Source organism: Antechinus flavipes, chromosome 1 (assembly GCF_016432865.1).
Source record: "Antechinus flavipes isolate AdamAnt ecotype Samford, QLD, Australia chromosome 1, AdamAnt_v2, whole genome shotgun sequence".
Classification (NCBI taxonomy): domain Eukaryota; kingdom Metazoa; phylum Chordata; class Mammalia; order Dasyuromorphia; family Dasyuridae; genus Antechinus; species Antechinus flavipes.
In genome coordinates, this window is record NC_067398.1 from 682967730 (window position 1) to 682995440 (window position 27711).

General features: G+C 39.6%; 1 protein-coding gene across 2 annotated transcripts; it reads right to left on the reverse strand.

Moving 5' to 3' along the window:
- Nucleotides 1–582: 582 nt before the first annotated feature.
- On the reverse strand, nt 583–25868 carry PUS1 (pseudouridine synthase 1). Of its 2 annotated transcripts, none has more exons than XM_051972588.1 (7): nt 25776–25868; nt 22334–22476; nt 21977–22235; nt 15902–16039; nt 13456–13558; nt 10427–11124; nt 583–1065 (listed from the first exon to the last, which is right to left on the reverse strand). In XM_051972588.1, the coding sequence occupies exons 2-7, from the start codon at nt 22426–22428 to the stop codon at nt 1021–1023; spliced, it is 1338 nt and encodes a 445-aa protein (XP_051828548.1). In that variant the 5' UTR covers nt 22429–22476; nt 25776–25868; the 3' UTR covers nt 583–1020. The 2 variants fall into 2 exon arrangements, with proteins under 2 accessions (XP_051828548.1, XP_051828546.1); XM_051972586.1 differs by lacking the exon at nt 25776–25868 and adding an exon at nt 25370–25651.
- Between the last annotated feature and the right edge of the window lie 1843 nt (nt 25869–27711).

A 27711-nucleotide genomic window follows, 5' to 3' on the forward strand; every position in this document is an offset into this window, starting at 1 on the left:
AGATGGAATTAAAAACAAATTTGGAAGGAAGCCAGAGAAACAGAGGCAGAAGGGAGGATAGAGAGCATTCCCAGAATGAGGAAACCAGCTTTTGGAATGCAGTTACCACCACCAAGCAGCACAGTGGCACAGAAATGGGAAATGAGTATTATGCCATTGTGCTAACTATGAGGCAAACAGAAATATCAGGAAATGCTTCAAGGTTCACAAAGTGCTTCTTTAGTTTCTCATGATAACCTCAGTAGGTAAGTAGTTAAAAGTAATTAAGGGCCTTGTTATCCCCATTTGATAGAGGAGAAAATGGAGCCCAAGTTCAATTTTGCTATTTGAATCCCCGATGTATAATGTACTACCTGACTCATGGGAGGCAGTTAATAAGTACTTGTTGAATTAAATTGAACCCTTAAGGACACAAAGCTGCTTTCATTTGTCTGTGTCTTCCTTTTAGCACCCAACAAAAGGCCTTTTCAAGTAGGAAATGCTCAGGAAATGTGTTAAATGGTCCAGAAAGAAAAACACTTCACACAATCTGGAAACCATAGAGTAACTTGGTGGGGGAAAAAAACTGACCAGAAAAAAAAGTAACAAGTAGAGAAGCACAATTTAATAAAATCATTTCTTTTTTAAAAAAACAACACATTTTCCTTTTCCCAATGTTCTAGAAGTGGTTAACATTAAAAGAATGAACTAAAAGCAGACTAGAGGCAGTTTATTTCGTGATCCAAACACAGAAGGCTACCATGCTTTGAGATCCTGAAGTCAATGAAAGAATAAAATCAGATCTTTATTTTAAGCATAAAATTTTCAAGTATTCTGACCCTGACATTCTTAGGTCAAGGACCAGGATCCTGACAATTTCCATCTTCCCAGCTCCTTTCCATCATCAGCGACTGATCACAATAAACAAACCAATAAGCTGGGGATGTGTCTATGTGTGTTGCAGAGGGATTTGCAAAGGCCCCCTTGGTGAGATACAGAAACGGCACAGCTCGGCTCCCCTGATGACTTCTGTTCTCTTAGTCAATGATCCCCACCTCCATCACTTCCTTTAAGACTAGCAGGGGCCTATAAGAGAAGAGAACAAATTTCTGATGAGTCAACAAAAGAAGAAACATTTGAATGATGGAGCACAGAAACCATATTCCATTTTCTGAACTTGAAGAAACCAAATGAGCATCATTTAAGTAAGGCAGATTCAGAGCACCACGTAATCTCAAATCTGAATGAGACCTCAGTGGTCACCTAGCCCAATCTATCCAAATAAGAATCTCTTTTACAAATCTGCCCACAAGTTATGATCCAACCCCTATAGAAAGACATTTGGTTTACTCTGGGAAATGAGAATGAACCACTTCCTAGAATTCCCAATCCCTGCATTTTTTATTTCCTTCCTTGCTAATTGTACACCATTTCAAAGTCCGATTCTTTTTGTGCAGCAAAATAACTGTATGGATGTGTATGTATATATATGTATATATAGTATTTAATTATACTTTAACATATTTAACATGTATTGGTCAACTTGCCATCTGGGGGAGCGAGTGGGAGGAAGGAGGGGAAAAATTGGAACAAAAGGTTTTGCAATTGTCAATGCTGAAAAATTACCCATGCATATATCTTGTAATTAAAAAGCTATTAAAAAAAAAACAAAACATAGTTGGTTTTGGGGAAATTACCTCTACCTGCACTCCAGGCAACCAGCTCTACTTCTGGATAGCTACGAATCTAAAGAAAGTCCATCTGACTTCAAACTCCCTAAATCGGCCTCTATGGGTTCTTAGTCCTGCTTTCTTAAGTCATGCAGAACAGTTTTTTTTTTAAGTTAAGTTTTTAAAAATTTTACAAGCACCAAATAAAATAGAATTGAAAATGAGATTTCTCCTGAAAAGTTCTCCATGAGCTGAATGAAGGCAAGTGAAATGTCCTGTGTAAAAAGTAATAGCAAGTTTTTTGGGATGACCAGCTGTGAATGACTTTGCTATTCTTAGCAATACAGTGATCTAATACTAAACAAAAGGACTTATGATGAAAAATATTATTCATAGCCAGAAAAAGAACTGATTGTATCTGAATAACAACTGAAGCATATTTTTTTTCTTGAGATTTTTGGTTATTGTTGTTGGGTTTTTTTGGGGTTTTTTTTTTGGGGGGGGAACTATGTTTTCATTTGCAACATGAATTTTATAGAAATGTTTTACATAACTTCAAATGTACCTTTTCAACGAGGAGTAGGGGCAGGGAGGAAGGGAGAGAGTGTGGAACTCAAAATTTTTAAAACAAAAATAAAAATAATTGTTTTACATGTAACTGGGGAAAATAAAATATTAAAACTGAAAATAAGGTTTGTACATGAAACTGTGAATCTCTATTATGTGTATAGCTTGTTTTCCTTTCTAAATACATGAATTCAGCCATATTACTTTGTTATCCTGCTTGTCTGGGTTCCCTTCTGTTCTCTACATTTAAAAGAAAATGCTTCAAGGAACTTTTTTCTTTTTTACTTTTTTTGCAACTGTATCTCTAAACTCATTCTCCCACTCTGTTGCAAAATTTGAAAAGAAAGGAAGAAAGAAAAGAAGGAAGAGGGGAAAAAAGGAAGGAAAGAAGGAAGGAAGGAAAAAGAAAGAAGGGAGGGAGGGAGAAAAAAAAGAAAAGAGAATGAAAGAAATAAGGAAGGAAAGAAACAAAGAATGAAAAAAAATGTACAAACAAAAAAAAATTCCCACAGTAATTGTGTATGAAAATAGTCATCTCATTCAAATCAAATTAGAATTAAAAATACTTGAAAACTGTATAAAGTCTTTCTAGTCTTTTCCTCTCCATCTTTTCAACTGATCTTCACTGGGTATGGTAAAATAATAACAAGAACAATTAAAAATAACAACTAGCATTTTTATAGCCCTTTTAAGATTTTAAAAAGTGTTATTATAGGGGTAGCTAGGTGGGACAGTAGAGAGACACTGACCCTGAAATCAGGATGACCTGAGTTCAAATGTGACCTCAGACACTTAACACTTCCTAGCTATGTGATCCTGGACAAATCACTTAACCTCAATTGCCTCAGAAAAAAAAAAGTGTTGTTATATGCTATTTCACACTTACTATTCCTCTTAACAACCTTGAGAGATAAATGCTATTATTATTCCCATTGCGAAGATGAGGAAACTGAGGCAGAGGTGAAGTGATCTGCCCAACTTCACATAACTAATAAGTGTCTGAGATGGGATTTGAATTTAGGAATTCCTTTATCCAGGCTCAGCACTTTTACCCACTCCACACCACTACTGCTTTCATCATCCTTTTCATCATCTTCTCTTTTTTTTTTTTTTTAATAACTTTTTATTGATAGAACGCATGCCAGGGTAATTTTTTACAGCATTATCCCTTGCATTCACTTCTGTTCCGATTTTTCCCCTCCCTCCCTCCACCTCTTCCCCCAGATGGCAAGCAGTCCTATATATGTCACAGTATATCCTAGATACAATATATGTGTGCAGAACCAAACAGTTCTCTTGTTGCACAGGAAGAATTGGATTCAGAAGGTATAAATAACCTGGGAAGAAAAACAAAAATGCAAGCAGTTTATATTCATTTCCCAGTGTTCTTTCTCTGGGTGTAGCTGCTTCTGTCCATCTTTGATCAATTAAGGCTCTCTTTATCGAAGAGATCCACTTCCATCAGAATACATCCTCTAACAGTATCGTTGTTGAGGTATATAATGATCTCCTGGTTCTGCTCATTTCACTTAGCATCAGTTCATGTAAGTCTCGCCAGTCCTCTCTGTATTCATCCTGCTGGCCATTCCTTACAGAACAATAATATTCCATAACATTCATATACCACAATTTACTCAACCATTCTCCAATTGATGGACATCCTTTCATTTTCCAGCTTCTGGCCACTACAAACAGGGCTGCCACAAACATTTTGGCACATACAGGTCCCTTTCCTTTCTTTAGTATCTCTTTGGGGTATAAGCCCAGTAGAAACACTGCTGGATCAAAGGGTATGCAGTTTGATAACTTTTTGAGCAGAGTTCCAAATTGCTCTCCAGATGTGTCATCATCATCTCTTTTTGAGATAAAGTCTATCTTTGCCTTTCCTTAAATGAGATGTGGTTTAAATAGGGCAAAGTACAATAGGACTATAACTTCAATCATTCTGCCTCTGCCTCCCTTTAATGGACACCATTAGCTTTTGGAGTTAAAATTTCACACATATATTATTCATTCATAATAACCTTAAAATTTATTAAAAAAACAAACAAACAAAAAAAAAAAAAACAAGTTTTTTCCACAGCCATTGTTTTCTGGACATACTTTTGCTTCCCTTATCCTATACTTGGGAATTTGAAATTTTTTTTCGTTTTTTAATTGTTGAGGCAATCAGGATTAAATGACTTGCTTACAGTCACACAGCTAGTAAGTCTCTAAGACCAGATTTGAACTCAGATCGTCCTGACTCCCAAGCTGATGCTCTATCCACTGTACCACCTAACTGTCCCTGAGAAGTTGATTTTTTGAACCCAAGTATAGGGCTTTAAATTCATTCTTCTTAAATTTCATCTTACATTAGCCTTTCAAGGTATTTCAGGAGCCTGACCTTTTTTATCCACCATCTTTAGTTATCTCTTTTTAAGATCATATCAGTTTTTAATCTGAAAATTATGTCATATGTGGCTTCTTCCAATTCACTCACTGACTAAAATGTACAGTGTAAGGCCAGGTTCATAGGACATTCCACTGCTGACTAAGCTTTGATTCAGGCCATTCTATGTGCTATTTGATCTTCCTTACAGTAACAGTGTTATTGTGAAGATTGTTCTCCTGGTTTTGCTCATTTCACTCTATATCATATTCATAAATCTTGCCAGGTTTTTCTGAAACCATCCCTTTCATCATTTCTTACATCCCAATAATATTCTATCACAATTATATACCACAACTCAGTTACTTATTCCTCAATTGATGGGCATTCCCTTAATTTCCAATTCTTTGCCACCACAAAAAGAATTGCTACAAATATTTTGTTCAAATAGGTCCTTTTCCTTTTTCTTAGATTTCTTGGGAATTCAGACCTAATTCAGACCTAATAGTGAATACCACTGAGTCAAAAGACATACTTAGAATAAAAATCACACCTTAATAATTTTAGTATAAAAATTACACGTTAGTAATTTTATATCCAAGGGTTCTGATAAAGACTTCATTTCTAAAATATATAGAGAACTGACTGAAATTTATAACAAAAGCCATTCTCCAATTGATAACTGGTCAAAGAATATGAACATACAATTTTCAGATGAACAAATTAAAGCCATTTCTAGTCATGAAAAAATGCTCTAAATCACTATATATTAGAGAAAAGCAAATTAAGACAACTCTGAGGTACATTACAACTTTCAGATTAGCTAAGATGACAGGAAAATATAATAATAAATGTTGGAGGGGATGTGGGAAAACTGGGACACTAATGCATTGCTGGTGAACTTGTGAACCGATCCAGCCATTCTGGAGAGTAATTTGGAACTATGACCAAAGGACTATAAAACTGTGCATACCCTTTGTGATAAAGAAGTGTTTCTACTGGACTTATATCTCAAAAAGACCAAAAAGGAAGAAAAGGGACCTACATGTGCAAAACTATTTGTGGCAGCCCTCTTTGTAGTGGCTAGAAACTGGAAACTGAGTGGATGCCCATCAATTGGAGAATAGCTGAATAAGTTGTGGTATATGAACATTATGGAATATTATTGTTTGACAAGAAATGACCAGCAGGATGATTTCAGAACGGCCTGGAGAGACTTACATGAATTGATGCTGAGTGAAGTGGGTAGAACCAAGAGAACATTGTGCACAGCAACAAGATTATGTGATGCTCAACTGTGAAGAACTTGGTTCTTCTCTCAATGCAGTGATTCAAGGCAATTCCAAAAGTCTTAGGATGGAAAACGCCATCCTTGTCCAGAGAGAGAACTATAGAGACAATATGGATTGAAGCATAGTATTTTCACTTTTTTGTTTGTTTGTTTTCTTTCTCAAGGGTTTTTCTCCTTTTGGTCTGTTTCTTCTTACACAACATGACAAATAGGAAAATGTTTAAAAGAATTGCACATATTTAAACTATATCAGATTGCTTACTGTTTTGGGAAGGGAGGAGGTTTGGAAGAGAGGGAGAGAAATTTGGAAAACAAAGTCTTACAAAAATAAATACTGAAAACTATCTTTACATGTATTTGGAAAAGTAAAATACTATTTTTAAAAAAATAATGATTGGACTAATTTGCAGATCTACCAACAATGTATTAGTGTCCCTTTTTTCCCCATCTTTTCCAGCATTTCTCATTTTCCTTTTCTGTCATGTTAACCAATCTGATAAATATGAAGTGGTATCTCAGAGTTGGCATTTCTCTAAATATTAGTGATTTAGACCATTTTTTTAATATGACTATTGAAAACTTGGATTTCTTCCTCTGAAAACTTCCTGTTTCTATCATTTGTGGTAGTTATTACAGTCTCTCTTCAGTCATACCCAACTCCTTGTGTCCCTAATTGGAATTTTCTTGGCAGAGATTATAGAGTGGTTTGCCATTTCCTTCTCCAGCTCATTTTACAAATAAGTTAACTGAGGCATGTCAGGTTAAGTGATTTGTCCAGGGTCACCCAGCTAGTAAGTGTAAGGGTAAGATTTGAACTTAGGAGTAGCTATCTTCCCGATTTCAGTCCCAGTATTCTATCCACTGTACCATTTAGCTGCCCCATCACATCTTTTGATCATTTATCAATTGGGGAATGGCTCTTATTTTTTATAAATGACTCAGTTCTCTACAAATTTGAGTAACTTGATATAAAAATTTTATTTCCTACTTTTCTTCTAATTTTGGCTGCACTGGTTTTGTTGGTGTAGAACTTTTTAAAATTTAATGTAATCTAAATTACCTATTTTACTACTACCTAAACTCTTTCTCTATCTATTAATCTGACAAGTAATTTCTTCCATGTGCCCCAACTTTTGTTTTATAACACCCTTTATATTTAAATCATATATTCATTTTGAGCTCATTGTGTGAAATGTTCATCTATGTCAAGTTTCTGGCAGACTACTTTCCATGTTCTTACTTTTTGTCAAATGGTAATGATCTTACCCCAATAGCTGAGATCTTTTGAGAGCTTATCAAACACTAAGCTCTTTTGTTTCTATAGAGAATATAACTCATCAGTTCCCTTGGTCTACCATTCTATTTCTTATCCAGTACCAAATTGTTTAGATGATTACCAGTAGTAGTAGCTTGAGACATTGTACTATTAGGGTCCTTTTGCATTTTTTTCTTTGATTTCCTTGATATTTGTGACCTTATGTTTGTTACTAATTTTCCTCAGTCTATAAAATAATCCTTTGGTCGTTTTACTGCTATGGCACTGAATGAGTAAGATATTTTGGGCAGTACTGTCATTTTTTATTATATCAACTCAGCTTATGGTATACGAATTTAGCAGAAGAACTATTCTGCAGAAAATGATAAAAGGGACAGTCTTAGGATGATATAGGAGAACTTGTTTGAACTGATGCAAGACGAAGTGAACAGAATGGAGACAATTTGTGCTACAGTAACAAGGATGCAAAGACAAATAACTCATATTTTTGTTTTTAGAGGCAATTGGGATTAAATGGCTTACCCAGAATTACAGTACTATTTTGAACTCATATCTTCCTGACTCTAAGCCTAGTGCTCTATCCACTAGCACCATGGTTCTCAAAGTGTGGTCCAGAGAACCCTGGGGTCTCTGAAACCCTTTCAGAAGACTCAAAAATTCAAAATTCATTTTTATTTCTAATATAGTAAATTATCAATAAATATAACCCACATAAACAAAAACTCCTTGGACAGATCCTCAATAATTTTTAATACTATAAAGATAGTAAGAATAAAAGTTTAAGAACTCCTGCATTAGCACATGCTAGCTGTCTCAAGACAAACAATTCTGAAAGACAACTTAAGAATTCTCATCAATACAATGCTCAAGCAGGGGTCTGATTCCTGAGAACCCATGAGAAAACATAACACTCTTGATAGATAGGTGAAATAAGGGTGCAATAGGAGACAAATAATTTTGGATATCTCCAAAATGAAAATCTGTTTTGCTTGATTATGTATAATTGGTGGGTTTTTTTTAAGTTTATTTATTTTTATAGACATTGTTTTATGAATTATGTTGGGAGGAAAAAATCAGAACAAACAGGAAAAATCATGAGAAAAATAAAAAAGATTATGTATAACTGTTAAAAGGGCTTCATTTTTCTTTTTTTCTTTCAGTGAGGGATGATAGTGGTAAAAGGGAAAGATGATAAATTTTGGTAACTGAAAAAATATTTTAATTTAAAAACCAAAAAAATTAAGATAGTGATAGGGACTAGACTTCTGATTTCATTGATATAAGAAATTCTTGAATAAGAAAACTACTGATGCAAGTTATAATCTCCTGTGTAATCTGGAAAGTTGTTTGAAGTAATAAGAGGTTTTACTTTATTCATCTAAAACCATACAATGTAAATACCATATTGAGGAGAGCAAAAGTAGACAATAAGGCCATTAGGCTAGGTCGCTTAGAGTGACCGATGTACAGTGGTATACCTACCTGTCTGGCCAAAAGTCATCTCTCTCTAATCTAAATTCACACAGCCCCTGAATAATTTTTCTTTAGGTACTTTCACATTTCTACCTTGTATTTAGATGTGGATTCTTCTTGTCTATTCCTTTTCCCAACTGTGAACTCTGAGGTCCGTCACCAAAGTAAGGTGCCTTACACACAGTAGATACTTAATAAGAAATAATTAATAAGAAATCCTTGAGAGGATATAGAGATAGGACTTCAACAAGTACAATCTATTTTGTAGATGAGAAAACTATAGTCTAGACTGATGAAGTGATAAGCCTTTTCTTACAGAAACACAGCACACAGTAGGCTCTTAATATTTATTGATTGATTGACGGGGCAGAGCTAGGATTCGCTCTTAGAACTCCTAATTCCAAATCCAATTCTCTTTTTCTAAATCACTTTGTCTTCATTATGTTTATTAAGGAATGAAGACTTGAATTAAACAATCAAGAAGCAAAACTAAGCACCTACTATATAGAAGTAAGTAGGTAGTGCAGTAGGTATAAGTACTGAGTCTTCAGTTGAGAAGTTCTGATCTGAGATCTGAGTTCAAATCTAGACTCAGACACTTTGGAACTCTGTGACCATGGCCAAGTTACTTTGTCACTGATTTAAATCCCCCAACTGTAAAATGGAGATGATAATGGCACCTGCTTCACTGGGTTATTGTTAGGGTCAAATGAGACAACAGTTGAAAAGCAATTAGCACAGTGCCTAGAATGTAGTAAATGCTTAATAAATCTCATTCCATGTATCAACTATTGGGGCTGCAAAGACTAACGGAAGCAGTCTCTGCCCTTGAGCACTTTACATTGGGGAGGACTGAAGAAAAGTATCCACAAAGTGTTATAAAAAAAGGACTTCTTGAAGAAGGAATCTTGAAGGGTGCTTGTTGTATCAAGTCACAGAGTTTAAAATGGAGAGCATCCCAAGCATTAAGTATACTTGTGCAAAGATACAAAGATAAAAGATGTTAAGTTATGAATGGGGGAGAGTGAGAACAAGCAGGGCAAACGTGTGAAGGGTATTAGAAATTCACATTCCTCTCTTAGGATCAAGGTTTTTCCCCCTTTTCTAGAAATCAATGAGTGCTGGAAATCTGATATACCCAAGCCAAGATCTTAACAGATGATAAAAGAAATTTTTATTTGGGCTAATGGGCACATTCCTGCTTATTAGGTTTGCCCACTGAGGTCTGGGGAAGTGTAGATTCTCTTATGTCATGACAAGAGACATGGAAATCAACATCTCTTATTAAGATTTGAATGACACAGGTCACTTTAGTACCCCAAGACTCTCATTTTAAAATATAGCCCACATCTCATTATAATAGTCATTCTCTTATTAACCACTCAATTGATTTTCACCCTCAGGGAATTCCTTTTTTCATAAGGTTTTATAAATATTGAAGGTTCAAGAGGCTTGGTCTCTTTGGGGAGGTAGCTGAGCTAGTTTTTGTTGGCACTTTCTAGATGTAGCCAGTAAAACCAATTTTAATTTATCCAGAAACCTAGGTGTTTCAGAACCTGTTAATCATCATAAGGAGCACAATCAGCTTGGAAAAACAGGCTACAACCAGCAAGAGGGAAATTTTAAATGACCAATGCAAGAGGCAGCTCCAGAAGATTCCTGAGCAAAAGCGATGCCCAGTGACTCAGGTTTCAGAGAGCCTGGGACCAAATTCAAACCCATAAGTTTCAGGAAGCTGTAATGGCCCTCCCAACAAAGAGCCATTTTCTGAATTATGGAAATTGCCCTGCCTTTCTTACCTTGGTGCTCCCATCATTAGCCTTGGCCTCCTGAGAGCCAGCGTCAAAGTCGTGGTTTGGAAGCGTATTGAGCCAGTTAGTCATGGAATGCTCCTCCATCTCGGTCTTGATGATGGTGGGGTAAATATACTGCTCTTTGAACACAGTCATCTTCTCCTCCTCTTCCACCCAGTCCAGGGGTTCATGCAGCCCATCGTTCCCAAAACGTCGATTGTACTGTTCAAAATGGACCCTCTCCAGGACGAGCCCAAGTCCCGGCGCTTTGGGGATGTCAACCTTCTCCTCTCCCCAGCTGCGTTCCATCACGGACTCGGGCACGTAGCCCTTCAGGACAGCAATCACCAAGCCAATCATCTTCCGGATCTGATGCATCATAAAACTCTGGCCCTTGATCTTGATCACGGCAAACTCCATGCCTTCCCGCATGAAGGGAGCCTCACAGTGCATCTCCATGATATAGCGCCTGGCGCTCGGCTCCTTGGGGCCCTTCTGAGAGGTGAAGTTGTGGAAGTTGTGGGTTCCCTTGTAGCTGGCCAACAGCTGGTTGACTTTCTCCAGGGTCTCTGGGCTTAGGCGGTACCTCTCATCCTGGACGTCATGGTCCTTGTGAGCAAAGGCAAATGTCGGCAGCATGTAGAAATACGTCCTTGCATCACATCTGTTCTTTGAATTAAAACTTCCAGTGACCCTCTTCAAACCTGAGGAGCAATAACGGGAATGGTGGGAAGGAAATACTGAAATGTTATATGCTGCAATGAGATTAGGAGTGTAGATTTAGAGCTGGGACAGCTCTTACCTCCAGGCCTTTGCACTGGCTGTCCCCCACGCCTAACATACCACCCCTTTGAATGTTTCAGATGCTGTCTTCAGCAGGAAGCTTTTCATGATCGCCCAAATGCTTGTGCCTTCTCTCCCAAGTTATCTTGTACTTAACTACTTGGTACGTGTATATATCTTTTTATCAATTTGTGTTTGTACTATCAGTAATTTTATGTGCCTGTTGTCTCCCTGCAGTTAGGAAGTAAGCTCCCTGAAAGTAGGGATTATTTCATTCTCCTAAGTTGTACATCCAGTGTCTGTCATATAGCATATGGAAAATGGCTTAATAAACGTTTGTTGATTAACTATCCTCAGAAATCATACAGTCATAGTTAACTGGTAGCACAAAGGACAGAGCACTGGGCCTGAATTCAAATCCAGCCTTAGATACTCACTAGCTGTGGGACTCTGAGCAAGTCACTTAAATGATGTTTGTTTAGTTTCCTCATCTGTAAAATAGGGATGCTTATAGCATCTACCTCCCAGAATTGTTATAAAGATAAAATGAGATAATATTTGTAAAGCACGTAGCACATGCCTGGTACATAGAAGGCCATATAAATGTTGGCTATTATTCAGAGTATAATAGCTCTAAAACCATAAGGAACCTCAGACGCCATCAGGGATGGGATAGTCCAGCCCCAACACTAAAATACAGACAAAAGAAAGTGAAGCCAAGAGAGAGTAAATGACTTAGCTAAAGTCACCTAGGTAGTGCCCCGAGATAAAATTGGGTGCACTGTGCACTAATACCATGTTGCTCTCTCACCAGAAATTCAACGAAAATGTCTTAAGCATCTCCCATGTACAAAAGGCAGCATGCAACAGAAAACTGTTTCTCAAAGTGTGCTCCAGGTTCCCTTGTGGTCCCCAAGATGCTTTCAGGGAGTCCTAAGAAGTCCAAATTCTTTTCATAATTACATTAAGAGGTTAAGTGCCTATAAAAGACTCCCTGCTTTATCCACAACAAAAGGATAATACAGCTGTCTTCCATTAGGCCAGACATTTGCAAGACTATGTAAAACAAGGCCATTTTTTTTCACTCAACTTTTTTATTTCAGAAAATAAAGTTGTTTTTCATTTTTTAACTATTATTTATGTTAATATATAATGGTTTCATTATCATTAAAAGAATATATTTTTTAAATTTATTTTTAATTTCTAATACAGTCAATATCAATAGTCTACATATACCAAAAGTCTTTGGGGTTCTCAATAATATTTAAGAACTAAATGGGTCCCAAGACCAAAAATGAAAACTATTGATACAGAGTAAAAGAATACTTGCTTTATATCCCAGCTTATTTTTTAAAAATTATTTTTATTTATTTTTATAAAGCTTTTTATTTTCAAAACATAGGCATAGTTTTCAACATTAACCCTTGCAAAATCTTGTTCCAAATTTTTTTTTCTCCCTCCCTTTCCCCTACCCCCCCTCCTCCTAAATGTCAAGTAATCTTATCTGTTAAACATGTACAAATCTTCTGCACATGTTTCCACAATTATCATACTGTACAAAGAAAATCAGGTCAAAAAAGGAAAAAAATGAAAAAACAAAATCCAAGCAACTAACAACAAAATAGGGAGTGATGGAAGTTAAGGAAATCCCCAGAGTCCAATAGGGTAGAAGGAAAAGAATAAGCAATTTATGTAACATTTACTCTGTCCCAGCTCTTTACCATTATTATCTTATTTGAGTTTCACAACAAGCCCAAGAGAGAGGTACTATTATTACCCTCCATTTTACAGATGAGGAAACAGAGGCTGACAGAGGTGCTGCAACTTGCTCAAGATCACATAGCTGAGAAGTGTCTGAGGCTGGATTTGAATTCAAGTCTTCTTGACTCCCAAGGACAGCCAGGAGGCGCCATAGTGCACAGAGTGCCAGGCCTGGAGTCAGGAAAACTCACCTTCCTGAGTTTAAATCCAGCTTCCAACACTTCCTAGCAGCATCCAATCACAACTGGGAAGTCTGGGTCCACCTCTGACCATCATCTTAACTGTAGTTCAATAATAGCGGCGCTGGAAGGGGACCTAGTGGTAGGTCATCTAATCCAACCTGTCTTCACGTATTCATTTTTTAACTCATTTAGTAAATGAACCCAGGAATTCAAGGGCACATTAACCAATTCTAAGAAGGCATTTAATGCTCCACACCCACAGTCCCCAACCCTAAGAAGTACATTAAGCTCCCCATCTCCTGTTCTTACCTAGGATTCTGATATGAGATGGAAGGTGACTATTAATCTTTTCCAAAATGTTGTCAATGAGCCATACCTTCAGGGACACAATCTGGCCAGCAGCAGACACACCCTGGAAAGGAGACACCAGTTAGAATAGCTTGGGGGAGTGGGAAAGGGGGAGTAGGGAAAGACACAGACAAGGAGGACAGTGTTGAAATGCCCATGTAAAATTTCAGTTATGTTAAGAAACCTAAACTCTATATATCTGGAGGCAGGGACAGAAGTCCACTCTATTTCCACGTGCCTCTGACAAAATGACTGAGTACTCACAGTCAGAGTCCCATTCCCCAGGATTGTTTGCCCCTCCAGAAAAATGAGAAAGAAAAACTAGGCAAAAATGAAAGCGATTTGACCTTCTCCAAACTGCTGGTGTGCCCCTATGCCAGATATGAGTGAAACCTATCTACACATAGTTTGGAAAAATGAGATACCTTATTTTAATCTCTCTGAATAATACTTTTCTTTTTTATGGGTAATAAGCAAATTAGATTGCATATCCACAACTTTTACAATCTTCCCAGGAGACAGAATATGGGCAATTCACTAATTTTAAAAAAATGATAAAAAGAATTTATAATCCAAAATAAAATGACTTGGTCAATTAGCTTCTAGCCATCAGCCTGACAATTTAAAAAGGACAAGAGGTTTGGGAGCTTTTTTAAGCATAATCAGATCAACAGAAGATAATTTGAGGGTGGAAGAAGCCTGGTAAGAGGGCAAAACTCTTCAGGATTTTGTTATCTTCAGGATATTGTTAGAAAACTAAGTAAACTTTATCCCAGGGCAACATGCCTAAAGGTCAGGCTTTTGTCTTTTAATTACCTCCATTTTCGTAACCTGAACTTTCCAGAAAAACTTAGGTCAAATCTTGATGACTTAAAGCATAGTAACATCTCCCACCTTCAGGGAACTGAAAACTAGCCCTTAGCTTGGGAATCTTTATCTTGTGACATCACAACTTTTGGCTGTAGTTGAGTTAGTTTCAGAAGCGAAGGTCCAAATGATCTAATAATCTCAAATCTATATCATCCCTAGCTAATTAGAAGATATTGCTCAAGATTTTGCTCTGTCATCTTGTTGACTGCTATAAAAGACCCTATTAGCCCTCATTCAAGGCCTTTGCTTATTGAAGGCCACTGACCCAATTTATTGCTTATTGCTAATCTAAGAAATTTGTCATGCTTCAAACTGTTGTCTCTCAGTTTACCTTAATTTCAATGATGACAATATATATCCCAAGGAGGTCAAAGAAAAGAGGGAAAATCCCAAATGTACAAAAATACTCATGGTCACCCCTTTTCTGTAGTAGCAAGCAAAGTGAGTGACCACACATGGGGAGACCACCATGGAAAAAACCATGGCATCTGAAGGTAATGGAAGATGACTGTTCCATGAGAATCAATGAACAAAGACTCATAGAACTGATGCTGAATGAAAGAAGCAGAGCCAAAGGAACAGCACTCACAATAATTAAGTAAAACCAACACAAAAGTCCAGTAAACTAGGAATCCATGGAATGATAAAGAATTAAGTCCAGACTACTTTCACAGAGAATAAATTTTCCCACCAAAGAAGCAAGCTACCCACCTCCTGCTAGTTTCCAATTAGTGATGGATCCTGTGAAGGAGCTTAATTCTCCCTGCAAGTTTCCACTGAGCTGGAACCAGTCATTTTTTACATGGTTAACTTTGAAGAAAGAATCTGAATGCATGAAACCAATTAAGGGATCCATCATTCATACAAATCAGAACCTCATTGTGGTTTCAGATTTTTTTTTTCTGGAATTTTTTTTCTCTTCATTTTTAAATTTTTAATGTTTTTGTCTGAAGGAGAGGGGAGGCATAGGGGGAATCTAGGAGATATCAATAAAAATCCAATATTTTAAAAAGTACAAGTCCTTCTAGAAGAAAGATGTGCAGAATAAAGAACAGATTCTCAAACATAACCAATACATAGCTGATTTTCCCCTAATAGCTAGATGACAAAGTGGACAGAGTGCTGGGCCAAGAAGCTCTGAGTTTAAATCTGGCCTCAAATATTTACTAGTTTACCAGACTCAGTTACTTACCTGTATGAATTACACCTTTCTTTTACACAGAAAAGAAATCAGATGTGGCCTGTAAGTTTGCAATTCTTTCAATCTCTCCAATAAGACCAAGTTGCTTAACCTGTTTGCCTCAGTTTCCTCATCTGTAAAATGGGGATAATAACAGCACCCACCTCCCTGCATTGTTGTGAGGATCAAATGTGGTACTAATTATAAAGCACTTAGCACAGTGGCTGGCCCACAATAGGTACTATATAAATTTGAACTATTAATTATATTTTGGTTACAAGGAAGAGCTTTGGTTGGCAGGCAGAGAAGTGACATGGATTTTTTTTAAGCGCATCAGGTTTTTGAAGAAAAGGATACCTTGTCTGTCCGTGCACACCTCTGAAAGGACATTTTCTTCATATCTTCACCGTGGTTTTCTGGAATGCAGCCAGACTGAACAAGAGCAGACACCAAGTCATCTTCAATAGTCTTAAATTGGGAAGACCCCAAGTTCCTCTGAGAAAGGGAAGAATGGGTTTTACTTTCTCCTGCTGATACAAAGCAACAAAGGATAACAGCAATACAGGGTAAAAAGGTCCTGCTCTGAGCTTGACTAAAGACTGACTGAAGGTTAAATATGTTAAGGGATAAGGATCACCCACATTTCCCTTAAGTCTGGAGCATGAAAAAAGTCGGATGGTGCTTACTTTCAAACACAACACCAAACTCTCTCAAAACAAAAATGCCAACTGAAATCCTAAACTCCCAAGGGCACGTCAAACTACTTCTGACAAAACCTGACTTGTCAAGGGTCACCAAGCTAGAAAGTGTCAGGGTCAGCATTTAAAGCCAGAGCTTCCTAATTCTAAAGTGCAGCACTTAGAATTACAGAATTTGTGGAATGGAAGGACCTGGCACACAAAATTATTCACACACAAACACACACATACTCAACATTTTATATATAATATGACTTGCTATGTTACTAATATGATGTGTGTGTATGATTATCTAGGGGCAGCTAGATGGCGCAGAGAATAGAAAACCAGGTCTGATATCAGGAAGACCCAAATTTAAATCCAGCTCTGTGACCTTGGGCTACTCACTTAACCCTGTTTGTCTCAGTTTCCTAATCTGTAAAATGAGCTGGGGAAGGAAATGGCAAACTGCTTTAGACAAGAAAACCTCAAATGGGGTCATGAAGAGTTGGACAAAACTGAAACAACTCAACCACAATCTATTTCTATATCTGGACATATTTTACTATTTATTATTTAATATGCTGAATATTTAATAGAATTGATATTTTAAATATTTAGGCTATACTAATATGTGCATATAAGGACTTGCACATGAGATACTTATCTAGATATATATTTTATAATAAAACAAAATATTTCTTATGTCATATGTTATTGTGGAGATAGAAATGAATAAAGGAAGACTTTTTCAAAGCCAATAGAAATGACTACTTTGTGGAGTTGCAAACTAAGCCAACCATTCTATACAGACCTTTTCCCACCCCTTAATATCTTTTTCTTTGATATTATCACATCAGAATCCATTCACAACCATACCCTTAGTCCATAAGCTGTCCCCCTCCATTTGTCCCAGTGACAGATAACAGTTCTCAAGAGTTACAGTTTCACCTTTAAATAATATATATATATATATTTTTCTGTTTACCTTTCTATGCTTCTCTTAGGTTAAGCCAACCATTCTGTAGAGCAATTTGGAACTATGCATATTCTTTGATCCAACAGTGTTTCTACTGGGCCTGTATCTCAAAGAAATCTTAAAAGGAGGGAAAAGGTCCCACATGTGCAAAAATGCCCTTTTTGTAGTGGCAAGGAACTAGAAACTGAGTGGATGTCCATCAGTTGGGGAATGGCTGGATAGGTTATGATATAAGAACGTTACGGAATATTATTGTTCTATAAGAAACCATATCAGCAGGATGATTTCAGAGAGGCCTGAAGAGACTTACATGAACTGATGCTGAGTGAAGGGAAATAAAACCAAGAAAACATTGTACATAGCCACAACAAGACTGTTCAATGAACAACTATCAGACTAGATTTTTCTCAACAGTTCAGTGACCCCAGGCAATCCTAATACACTTTTGATAGAAAATGTCATCCCCATCTAGAAAGAGAACTATGGAGACTGAATGTAGATCAACACATACTATGTGCTTTTTTCCTCAGTTTTTTTCTTCCTCATGGTTTCTCTCTTTTGTTCTGATTTTTTCTCTCAACCTGATTCACATGGAAATGTGTAAAAAAATGAATGTACAACCAACCAAAAAACCCTGTTTTACATGAAATTGGGTGAAACAAAAATTAATTAACTATTAAATGATTTTTTTAGAAGAGATGACTACCCCAGCTTGACCAAATGAAGTTGAGTGACGACAAGTCTTTTAATCCTAAGTGTGTATTCCTTCTGATTGGTATGATAATTGAGACCTCCCTGGCAAAAGTAAGCCAATCCTGGTCAGCAGACATTTTAATGAGTCACCTCATCTCCTTTCCATCCAGAAAATGGGAGTAATCCTAAATAATAGAAATGTGCAGCTATTTTGGTAGAATTCTATAGAATTTGGGGTGAATGGAGGATAGATTAGGTTTCAAGATGGACAATACCTGGGTAAAGATACAAATTATTCTAACATAATTACTCTAAGTAATGACAATTCAAAAGTTTGGCCTTCAGGCAATTTTCTCTTAAGTACAGATAAAGAATGAAGGTAAAAGGGTAAAAATTTTAGCCTCACAGCTCTTGGAAAAGTATTGAACTTATGCAGGCTTAAGTCTTAAAAACAGAATTAAAATCAATTTACAATTTCATATTATACCATATCATATATTACATGTACTTAATATGTTAAGTTGTCAATATAGAATATAAGTAATATCATGTAATGAAAATCTAAAATAAGGTCATGAAGAAACTGAATGACAACAGTATATATATATATGTATATATATATATATAGAGAGAGAGAGAGAGAGAGAGAGAGAGAGAGAAAGAGAGAGAGAGAAAATAGAGTCCCTATGCACACGTGTGTGTGTGTGTGTGTGTGTGTGTGTGTGTGTGTGAGAGAGAGAGAGAGAGAGAAAGAGAGAGAGATGGATGCAGGGTAAATAAACCACAGCAAAAGGTCATGTCCTTGGTAGCAACCAGGTATCTCCAGGGAGGGATATGGAAAGAATTATCTTGTCCCTAATTGGGACCTTGTTGAATTTCTTACATTGGCAGGACTATCTTAAAATGACACAGTAACTATATGCAATCTGGAGGCCTTGCTATAGATGTCAGCCCAAGGTTATTTTGTATAAAATGCTTTCTGAGACAAGGAAATAGCATCATAAGCATCCCTTCCTCAGAGTCCTTTCCTATAAAAGATTTCATCTTTCCCCCTATAAATGCAAGTTCTGCTGAGGAACCTGGTCCACCTTATGGTGTCATAATAAAGCTTTTGTCCCTGGACTTAAAGATGGCCGGAACTTGTGAATTTTTTTCTGGATAACTCCCAATCTTCATGACTTCTTGTGTGTGTGTGTGTGTGTGTGTGTGTGTGTGTGTGTGTGTGTATGTGTAGTATTTAGAACCATGTATGACATATTCTTGATGTTTGGTTGTTTCAATAATGTCCAACTCTTGATGACCCCATTGGGATATTGGAAGTATTTTTCCCATTTTCTTCTCCAGCTCATTTTACAGATGAGGAAACTGAGGCAAACAGGGTAAAATGGTTTGCCCAGAGTTACTCAGCTAATAAATTTGTTGAGACCAAATTTGAATCCCAAAGTTATTTTTTTCCTATAAAAGAGCTCACTGGTACTCCACTTCTTCAGCTAACTCCATTTAATGTTATCTCACTTACTGACATCCCAATGGCTAGTTCATTAGGAACTTAGCTGCCTAAATAGCCACTTCTGCTAGGGAACTTTTAGCCTATTTCTTTCCCCTTGCTAATGACTAAAACTCCCTTTTGGAACTTAGGCTGCTGAGAAATAAAATCTTTGCCTCTTGATTTGGAGATGGTCTAAGCCTACAAATTCGTTTGAGATGCTATGCAACCCTGGGCCGAAATACCAATATATTTTGGAGGGTTCAACGTGTATCCCAACATTTGGTGGCCCATACAGGGAGGCTCCTGGAACCTCAGGATATTTGGGGATCAGTGCTCCTACATCTCCAGATCCATCAATTCCAAAATGGGAAATCCTACGATGGAAAGGTCTTGTACTTTAAGGCAAGAAACACAGGGTTGAGGGTCGTCTCCAATACTACTTGGTGACCACCAGTAAAACGATTTCAACTCCATTAGTTTCCTCATCTGTAAAATGAGTAAGCTGAACTAGGCAGGCTCTGAGGTCCTTTCCACCTCTCCTATGATCCAAACTGTCTCAGGTATGACCTACAACCTCCTCGAAGCCTGAGTCTCAGTCATCTGTGATTTCATCAGCACAAGGACTCCCTCCCCATCCTTGACCACCATCTTTGTGGTTCTCCTGCCTCCTTCACTCCTCCACTAAGATCAAGGATGGTCCCAACATCCTCCAGAGAGCTAGTCCAGACGATACATTTTGGCATCCAAACAGGGACCTCCAGAAGAACACGCCTCAAGGGCCGTAACCATTCTGGCCTCTGACCCTGGCCTCCTAAGATCCACAAGAGTCACCTCCAGGCTGGGGGTTAGCATCCATTCCTGACCAGAACAAGCCCAGGAGGCAGTCTAGCCTCAAACTTCAACCAGACTCGCATCAGTGAGCTCCCTAAGAAGTGACCATTCAGCGCCTGCTCAGCCTCCTCAGGAGTATGGGAGGCAGGGAGAGAGAAGCGGCAGCCCCTCTGAGGGAACCTGATGGTTGGGAAGCTTTTCCATGCAAGCATCAATCTGTCTCTTCGCAGTTTTCACCTCTGAATGTATGTCAGTCCTCCAGGTCTCACTGGGACTCCGTCAATGCAGCCAGTCCCTTTACCAAGCAGAGAGCACGACCTGGGACAAGTCCAGACATGCAGGAGCACGTTCCCCCTCTGATCCCAATGCTCAGCAACCTTCTCACCCTAAAAGTTCACTCTGCCCAGAAGCCTTTTTCACTGAAGGGTTGGTCCATCCAAGAAGCTTCCATCGCCAGTGCCCTGGTCAGGGAAGCCGTGCCTTCATGTCTCTCCAGGTTATTCTGTATTGTCTTCATTTTGCCCTTACTTTTCATCTCCCTTCAAAGTGCCACCTTCCCCATTCGAGCAGCAGCTTCTTGAGGGCAGGGTGTCTGGCACTTATGTCAGCCCTCAACCAAGGCTTCCCGACTGAACTTGAATCCATTGATCATCATATCTGAACATTGTAATCCAATGTGTTATATTTGATACATTTTAAAATCTTGTTCTGAAGAGGAGTCCATAGGTTTCTCAACAAATGTGTGAGAAGAAGTTAGTAGTTTGCATGTTGTCTCATCCATTGGACTTAAGGAAGGCAAAGAAAAGGAGGAAAAGGAGAAGGAAAAAGAAAAAGCAGAGGATCAGGAGGAGGAGAAAGAGGAAGAAAAGGAGGAGGAAAAGGATGAAGAGGAAAAGGAGGAGGAAGAGAAAGAAAAGGAAGAAAAAGAAAAAGAACAAGAGGAGAAGAGGGAAGAAGAAGAAAAGGAGGAACAAGAGGAGAAAATAGAGGAGGAAAAAGAGGGAGGAAAGGAGGAGCAAGAGGAGGAGGAGGAAGAGAGAAGGAAGATGAGAAGGAGAGGAGGAGGGAAAAGAGGAAAAGGAGAAGGAAGAAGAGCAAAGGAAAAAGGAAGAAGAGGAAGAGGAGGAAGAGGAAGAAAAGGAAGAGCAGGAGGAGGAAGAAGAGGAGGAAGAGCAGGGAGAGGAGGAGAAAGAGGAAGAGGAAAAGGAAGATGAAGAAAAGGAGAAGCAAGAGGAAGAAAAGGAAGAGAAAGAAAAATAGCAAGAGGAGGAGAAGGGGGAAGAGGAAGAAAAGGAAGAGTATTGCCTTGGTAGACAATCCTTGGCCATCTCAAAAGACCTGGGAGTTAAAGGTGCCTCCAGTAGCACATCCAATCCCTCCCCCAAGTAAGTAACTCTCCTCCAAACAACTGGAGCCAAACATTCTCTTGTGTTCTTTCCCCTCCCTAGTTTTATCTTCTCTAGTCTAAACATCCCTCTTGAAATAGGCTTTTATTAAATATTTTCTTTAATTTTTTCTGTTTAAATGTTTTTAAAGCATTTTTGGACGGGCCTATGATTTCAGGGGAACTCCCGGAAGGAGCCACTTTCATCTTTGCTGGTGAGTTTCAGCAGCTCCCCTAGGATCAGGAGGTATGGCCTAAGGCTCACTCTTGGTCACCCCTTCTCTGCCTTTTGGAAGTCAGACTTTCCCAGCATAAACCCACTGAAATTACACAGAACAGCTGCCCCTGGGCAGTAGATGGCAGGAATTTATCCACATACCTGCATCCCATGATAACCTTTCCCGGAATAGGCCATCAGAAGTACAATCTTCCTTTTGGGGAGCTTTTTACTGTGCTCCTCATCTTCCTCATTGTTCTTCAGCCTCTTAGCTTGGGGCTCAGTTTCCTCCCACTTCTTCAGGCCCCAACCCTTGCTTCCCCTAACATTAGGGTCTTCCTTGGCCACGGGTCCAGGCTCGGCCTTCACGGGCACGGCTTCCACGGGTACAGCCTCTAGGTGCTCAGCCATGGAAACTTGTCTGTAAAGAACCCAGAAAGGGGCGTCAGAAGGGCCTGGACAGAAGCGTTTGTGAGACAAACAACAGGACAAGGCAACGTGGGAGGGGTACCGTGCTACCTGAGATGCCACAGTTCAGAGTGCAGCAGGGGCAGCAGACGGGTGCGGGCGCTCTGCTGCACGACGGCCTCAAGCTTCACCAGGGAAGCTCCCATGGACAGGAGATGGGACTGACTCCCCGCTCTGGTTACCTCCGGCACCAGCTACAAGGGCACATGGAGAGAGGAAGCAATCAGTCAATCAGCATTTATGAAGCACCTACTATGTGCGGCAGGAGAGAAGGGAAGGCAAGAAGGCAGCTCCCAGGCTAATGTGGGAAACAACATGCATAAATTATGGACAGCAGGCCCGTAAAGAAGGTAAGAGAGAGATCATCTTTGGGGAAAGGTGCTGGGATTGTAAGAGACGGGTGATTGTAGCTAAGTCAGAAAGGAAGCCAACCCATCAATCATGAAGCACCTGCTATGTGCCAGGCACTGGCGTAGCCACGAGGCGAAGATGAGGAGGGAGAGCATCCAGGGGATGCTCAGCGACTAGACAGAGAGTCACTGGTGGAATGGCTGGCAGCCCAAAGACTGAAGAAGAGAATGCATGTGGCCGCATTGGCAAGAGGTTGGGGGTGTCTCTGCTCCCAATGGCCCCATCTCTTCAATCTATCCTCTACCAAGCAGTGGAGAGGCAAGGATAGAGACACAAAGAGAAAGACCAAAAAAGGGGGAGGAAAAGGGGAAAAAGAGAAAAGGGGGGAGGGGAAGAGGAAAGGGAAAAGAGAAAGGGTAAGGGGGAAGGGAAAAGGAAAAACAGAAAAAGGGGGAAGGGGGAAGGGAAAGAAAAAAAGAGAGAAAAAGGGGGAGGGGAAGAGGAAAGGGAAAAGAGAAAGGGTAAGGGGGAAGGGAAAAGGAAAAACAGAAAAAGGGGGAAGGGGGAAGGGAAAGAAAAAAAGAGAGAAAAGGGGGAAGGGAAGGGAAAAGAAAAAGGAGAAAGGGGGAGGAAGAAGAGGAGAGGGAAAGGGGGAGAGAGAAAAAGGGGGAGAGAGAAAAAGGGGGAGGGGGAAGGAGAAAGGGAAAAAAGAAAAAGGGGAGAAGAAAAAGGAAAGAGAAATGATAGATGGGTGATAAAAATGACAGATAGAGAGAAGATAAAGAGAGATGATAGTAGATATAGATGATGACATAGATGGATAGATGGATGATAGAGATGGATGGATAAACATATAGACAGATCTTTAATGTATGAGTCTACTTATTAAGTTATAGATGGCTGGCAGAATGTACATTAGGTAGGTAGATATCCTTATAGGTCTGAATTTGTCTCTTTCCCAAATTGCCTCCAGTTAAAAATACAGACTCATCTGGCACTTAAAAGCTCCTTACACCTTAGCTCTAACCTGCCTTTCCAAACTTGGTACATCTCTTCCTCCTCCACACACTCAAGAATCCCCCCAGATTTGCTAATCCCATTTCAGGGTTCTTGAAAACCTTCAGTGCCTAGAAAGTGTGTAGCTGAAGGGTCCTTTCTGGAGAGGGACTTTCCTGCTCTGCCCAACTCACCAAACTGCTTTCTATGCAATATCTGATTATCTTTGTTCAAGCGGTCTCTTCCCCTTTAGAATCTGCGCTTCTTGAGGACAGATTATGTTCATTTCTTTCTGGATATCCCTGGCCCTGTCCATGGTGGTTTAGTATTAAGTTAACCTCCCTGAAGCCTTATGAGTTGTATTTATGGATTCAGCCTGGGACATGAACATCCCTGGTCCCCTACCCCCACCTTCCCTACCCAGAGAAAGGAGGCAATAGACAGAGAGAAGGCTTGGGATCAGGATCACTCACTCAGCAATGCATTTAACCTTCACAAGCCTCAGTTTCCCCATGTCTAAAGTATCTTCCCCAAATTGATCAGCTAACATATATAAAAATGAGTCTTAAAATACCATAGAAATGTTATCTATTATCTTTTTTAAAATAAAGCTTATTTTCAAAGCATATGCATAGATAATTTTTCAATTCATTCAGTAATGACCCTTGCAAAACCCTGTGTTCTAAATTTTCCCCTCCTCTCCACCCTCTCCCCTAGATGGCAAGCAATTCAATATATGTTAAACATGTTAAAATATATGTTAAATCTATATCTGTATACATATTTGTACAATTATCTTGTTGCACAAGAAAAATAAAGATCCAAAAGGAAAAAAATTAAAAGAAAACAAAATGCAAGCAAACAACAACAAAATGAGTTAAAAATGCTATGTTGTGATAGCTATTGTTATCATTACAATTATTATTAGAATGTTTAGATGTTTCAAACTTCTCTTGAAATGGCTTTAAAAAAACCACAAGAGATTACCAAAGTAACCAATGACGCTTAAATGTAATTATCTAACTATATGTATGTTTATGTGTATTCGTGTGTATTTATATTTACAAACCCCTAATCTAAAATACATCCTCCTACTATATGTATACTGGAAAGGCATTTATGAAGCACTTATGGTCTAGGGAGCAGTGTTAATCACTTCCTGTATGCGAGGACATTTACTGAAGCCCTTACTGCCTAGGGTGAAACAATTATTCATCTCTTACTGTATACGGTGTACAATTCCTCCGACTGCTTGACCCCACTTGGGGTTTTCTAGGCCAAATACTGAATATTTATTTTAACAAACCTCTGCTCTAAAGTACATCCTACTGTATGTATACTGGAAAGGCATTTATGAAGCACTTATGGTCTAGGGAGCAGTGTTAAATTGCTTCCTATATACTGTCGTTTACTAAAGCACTTAGTGCCTAGGATAAGCAATTATTCATCTCTTACTGTATACTGCGGACGGTCATTCGGATCGGGGGTTTTCTTGGACAAGATACTGGAGCGGTTTGCCAATTATCTATCCAGTTCATTACGGATGAGAAAACTGAGGCAAACTGGGTGAAGTGACCTGACTAGTTTACAGAACTAGTTAAGTTTCAACCTCGTAACTCAACTTTCCTGACTCCGGGCCTGGGTCTCTCTCCGCAGCGCCACCTAGCTAGTTCTACTCTGCACTGGAGGGGCGTTTATTTACCGGGGCTGCGGATGGAGAAGCAAGGATTGATCGCTTACTGTATGCGGGGCCATGAGAATACAACGACAAGTTGCGGTAACAAGAGGGTTAATCCAAGACGCTCCAAAGTTGGCAAAGCGACCATCGTCCCAATCTCGTTTTACAAACTGAGGCCCGCCGCCGCCGGGACTCGAACCCGAGGGCGCGCACTCCCGCTGCGCCACGGAGCCCAACGCGGAGCCCAACGTGGAGCCCATGCGCGGGCACGCCGGTGTCCAGGGTCCGGCTCCCGCACCTAACCCCGACCCAGACAGCCCCTCCCGGCGCCTAATCGCCCCCCCCTCCGCCTCCCTCCTTGCGCCTCCAGCTCAGCGCGCAACCACCCCCTCCGCCCCCGCCTACGCAGCCACGTGCGCCCCTCCGTAGCCCCCACCGCCCCATGCCCCCAGCCCCCGCCCCACTTACGGAGCTGCGCGCGCGCCGAACGGTTCAGGACCACGTGGGCGCCCAAACGACCCGGGCGCGCGCGTGGAAGGGCGGGGCTTAGCGACGGAGGCGGTGGCGGCCGGGCAGGGACAATATTAACAAAACGCGCTGCAATAATGGAATAGGAATGGAAAGGACACAGGGATTCTGCGGGATTAAAAGCCACGTTAGTTTCCCATTCCCATTCCCATTCCCTATTTAATAGTCTTTTAGTTTTTCCAATTAAATTCCAATTAAAGATAATTTTCAATATTCGCTTTTATAAGATGTTTGAGTTCCAATTTTTTCTCCCTCCCTCCCCTCCCCCTCACCAAGACCACATCTGATATAGATTATACATGTGCAATCACGTTAAACCTATTCCCACATTAGTCATATTGAACCTCATTTATTTTGGAAATGAAGAAACTGAGACCCTGAGAGAAATAATTCTTCCGATACATCAATCGTAATAACAGCTATCATTTCTATCGCACGTCAAGGTTTGCAATTATTTGATCCTCAAAACAACTCTGTGAAGTGAGGTATTATTATTATTATTATTATTATTATACCCATTTTACAGGTGAGGAGACTGAGTCCCAGAAAAGTCAGGCTGTTAACTTTTGTTAAATGCATGCTGTATAAGAAGCACTAGATTAAGGTAAGAAGAAGACCCTGCCTTCAGAAAAGCTTCCATTCCAAAGGGAGAATGAGCAAGTTCCAGAAACAAACCCGAAATATAGTGAACCAGTGGAAGATCATCTTCGAAATAGATACTCAGCCGCAAGGAGGCGCCAAAGTGCACAGAGCGCTGGGTCCGGAGTCGGGAACAGCTGAGTTCAAATGGGATCTCGGATAACTCTAGCTGTCACCTTGGACAGCTCATTTAACTGCGAGTCCTCCAGTCTAAAGTGGGAAAGGTTTTTATTCCTTGTTACTTAGTCGTACTGGACACCTTGTGACCCCGTGGACCCTTCCGTCTTCCGCGATTTAAGTCCAGGCCCACGTTTGTGGCTTACATGACACTAATCATCCATCTCATCCTCTGCCGTTCTCTTCTCCTTTTGCCTTTGATCGTTTCTTCTCGTTTTGTGGCCAAAGTATTTGAGCTCCAGCTTCAGCATTTGACCTTCCAGTAAATAATCTGAATTAATTTCTTGAAACATTGATTTATTTGACTTCCTTGATAACCAAAGGATTCTCAAAAGCCCGCTCCGGTACCACAATTTGAAAGCCTCACTTCTGCTTTCCTGACAGTCCGACTCTCACAGTTGTGCATTGCCACTGGAAAAAAACAAGGCTTTGACTATACTCCATACAGATGGTTGGGTTGGGGGAAGAACCCTGCAAATACAGAGGATGAAAGTGGTATTGTTGTTTGTTCTTTGTTCTCAAAGAGGACCAGTGACAATTAGGTTGCTGTCTTGACTTGAAAATGAAGTGTATTTAAGTGAGTCAGGGATGTGCAAAGTTATCAGCCTCACTCTCGCCTCCAGAGTCATCAGAGTCCATTGGCAAGACATAGAGCGGGACAAGGATCAATGGCCCCCCTTGCCCTTTTTAAGCTAAGGCCTTGCCCAGATCTCAGTTTGTCTGAGGCAACCCCTCAACAGTTATGTTCAGATGGAAGGACATTGCCTGGCTCCCAGTGGCCAGAGCTCTCTTGATTGTGTATGGAGATGGGCAGCAGGATGCAGCTCAGGCAGAGGAAATAGGTCCATCAGTGCTGGATTAGGCTGTCCAAGGACTTTTAGAAAAAGTCTCTAAGGCCAGCATTCATCAGCTGTTGTTGTCTGTGCTACATGAGTTGGACTGCTTGAACACTTAGACTGAAAATAAAACAGACCATGCATTCAGAAAGCCCAAGAAGTCTGAGCTTTCAGTGGCCATGCAATGATATCAGAGGGAGGGACAACTAGTGATTGTCTAGCAA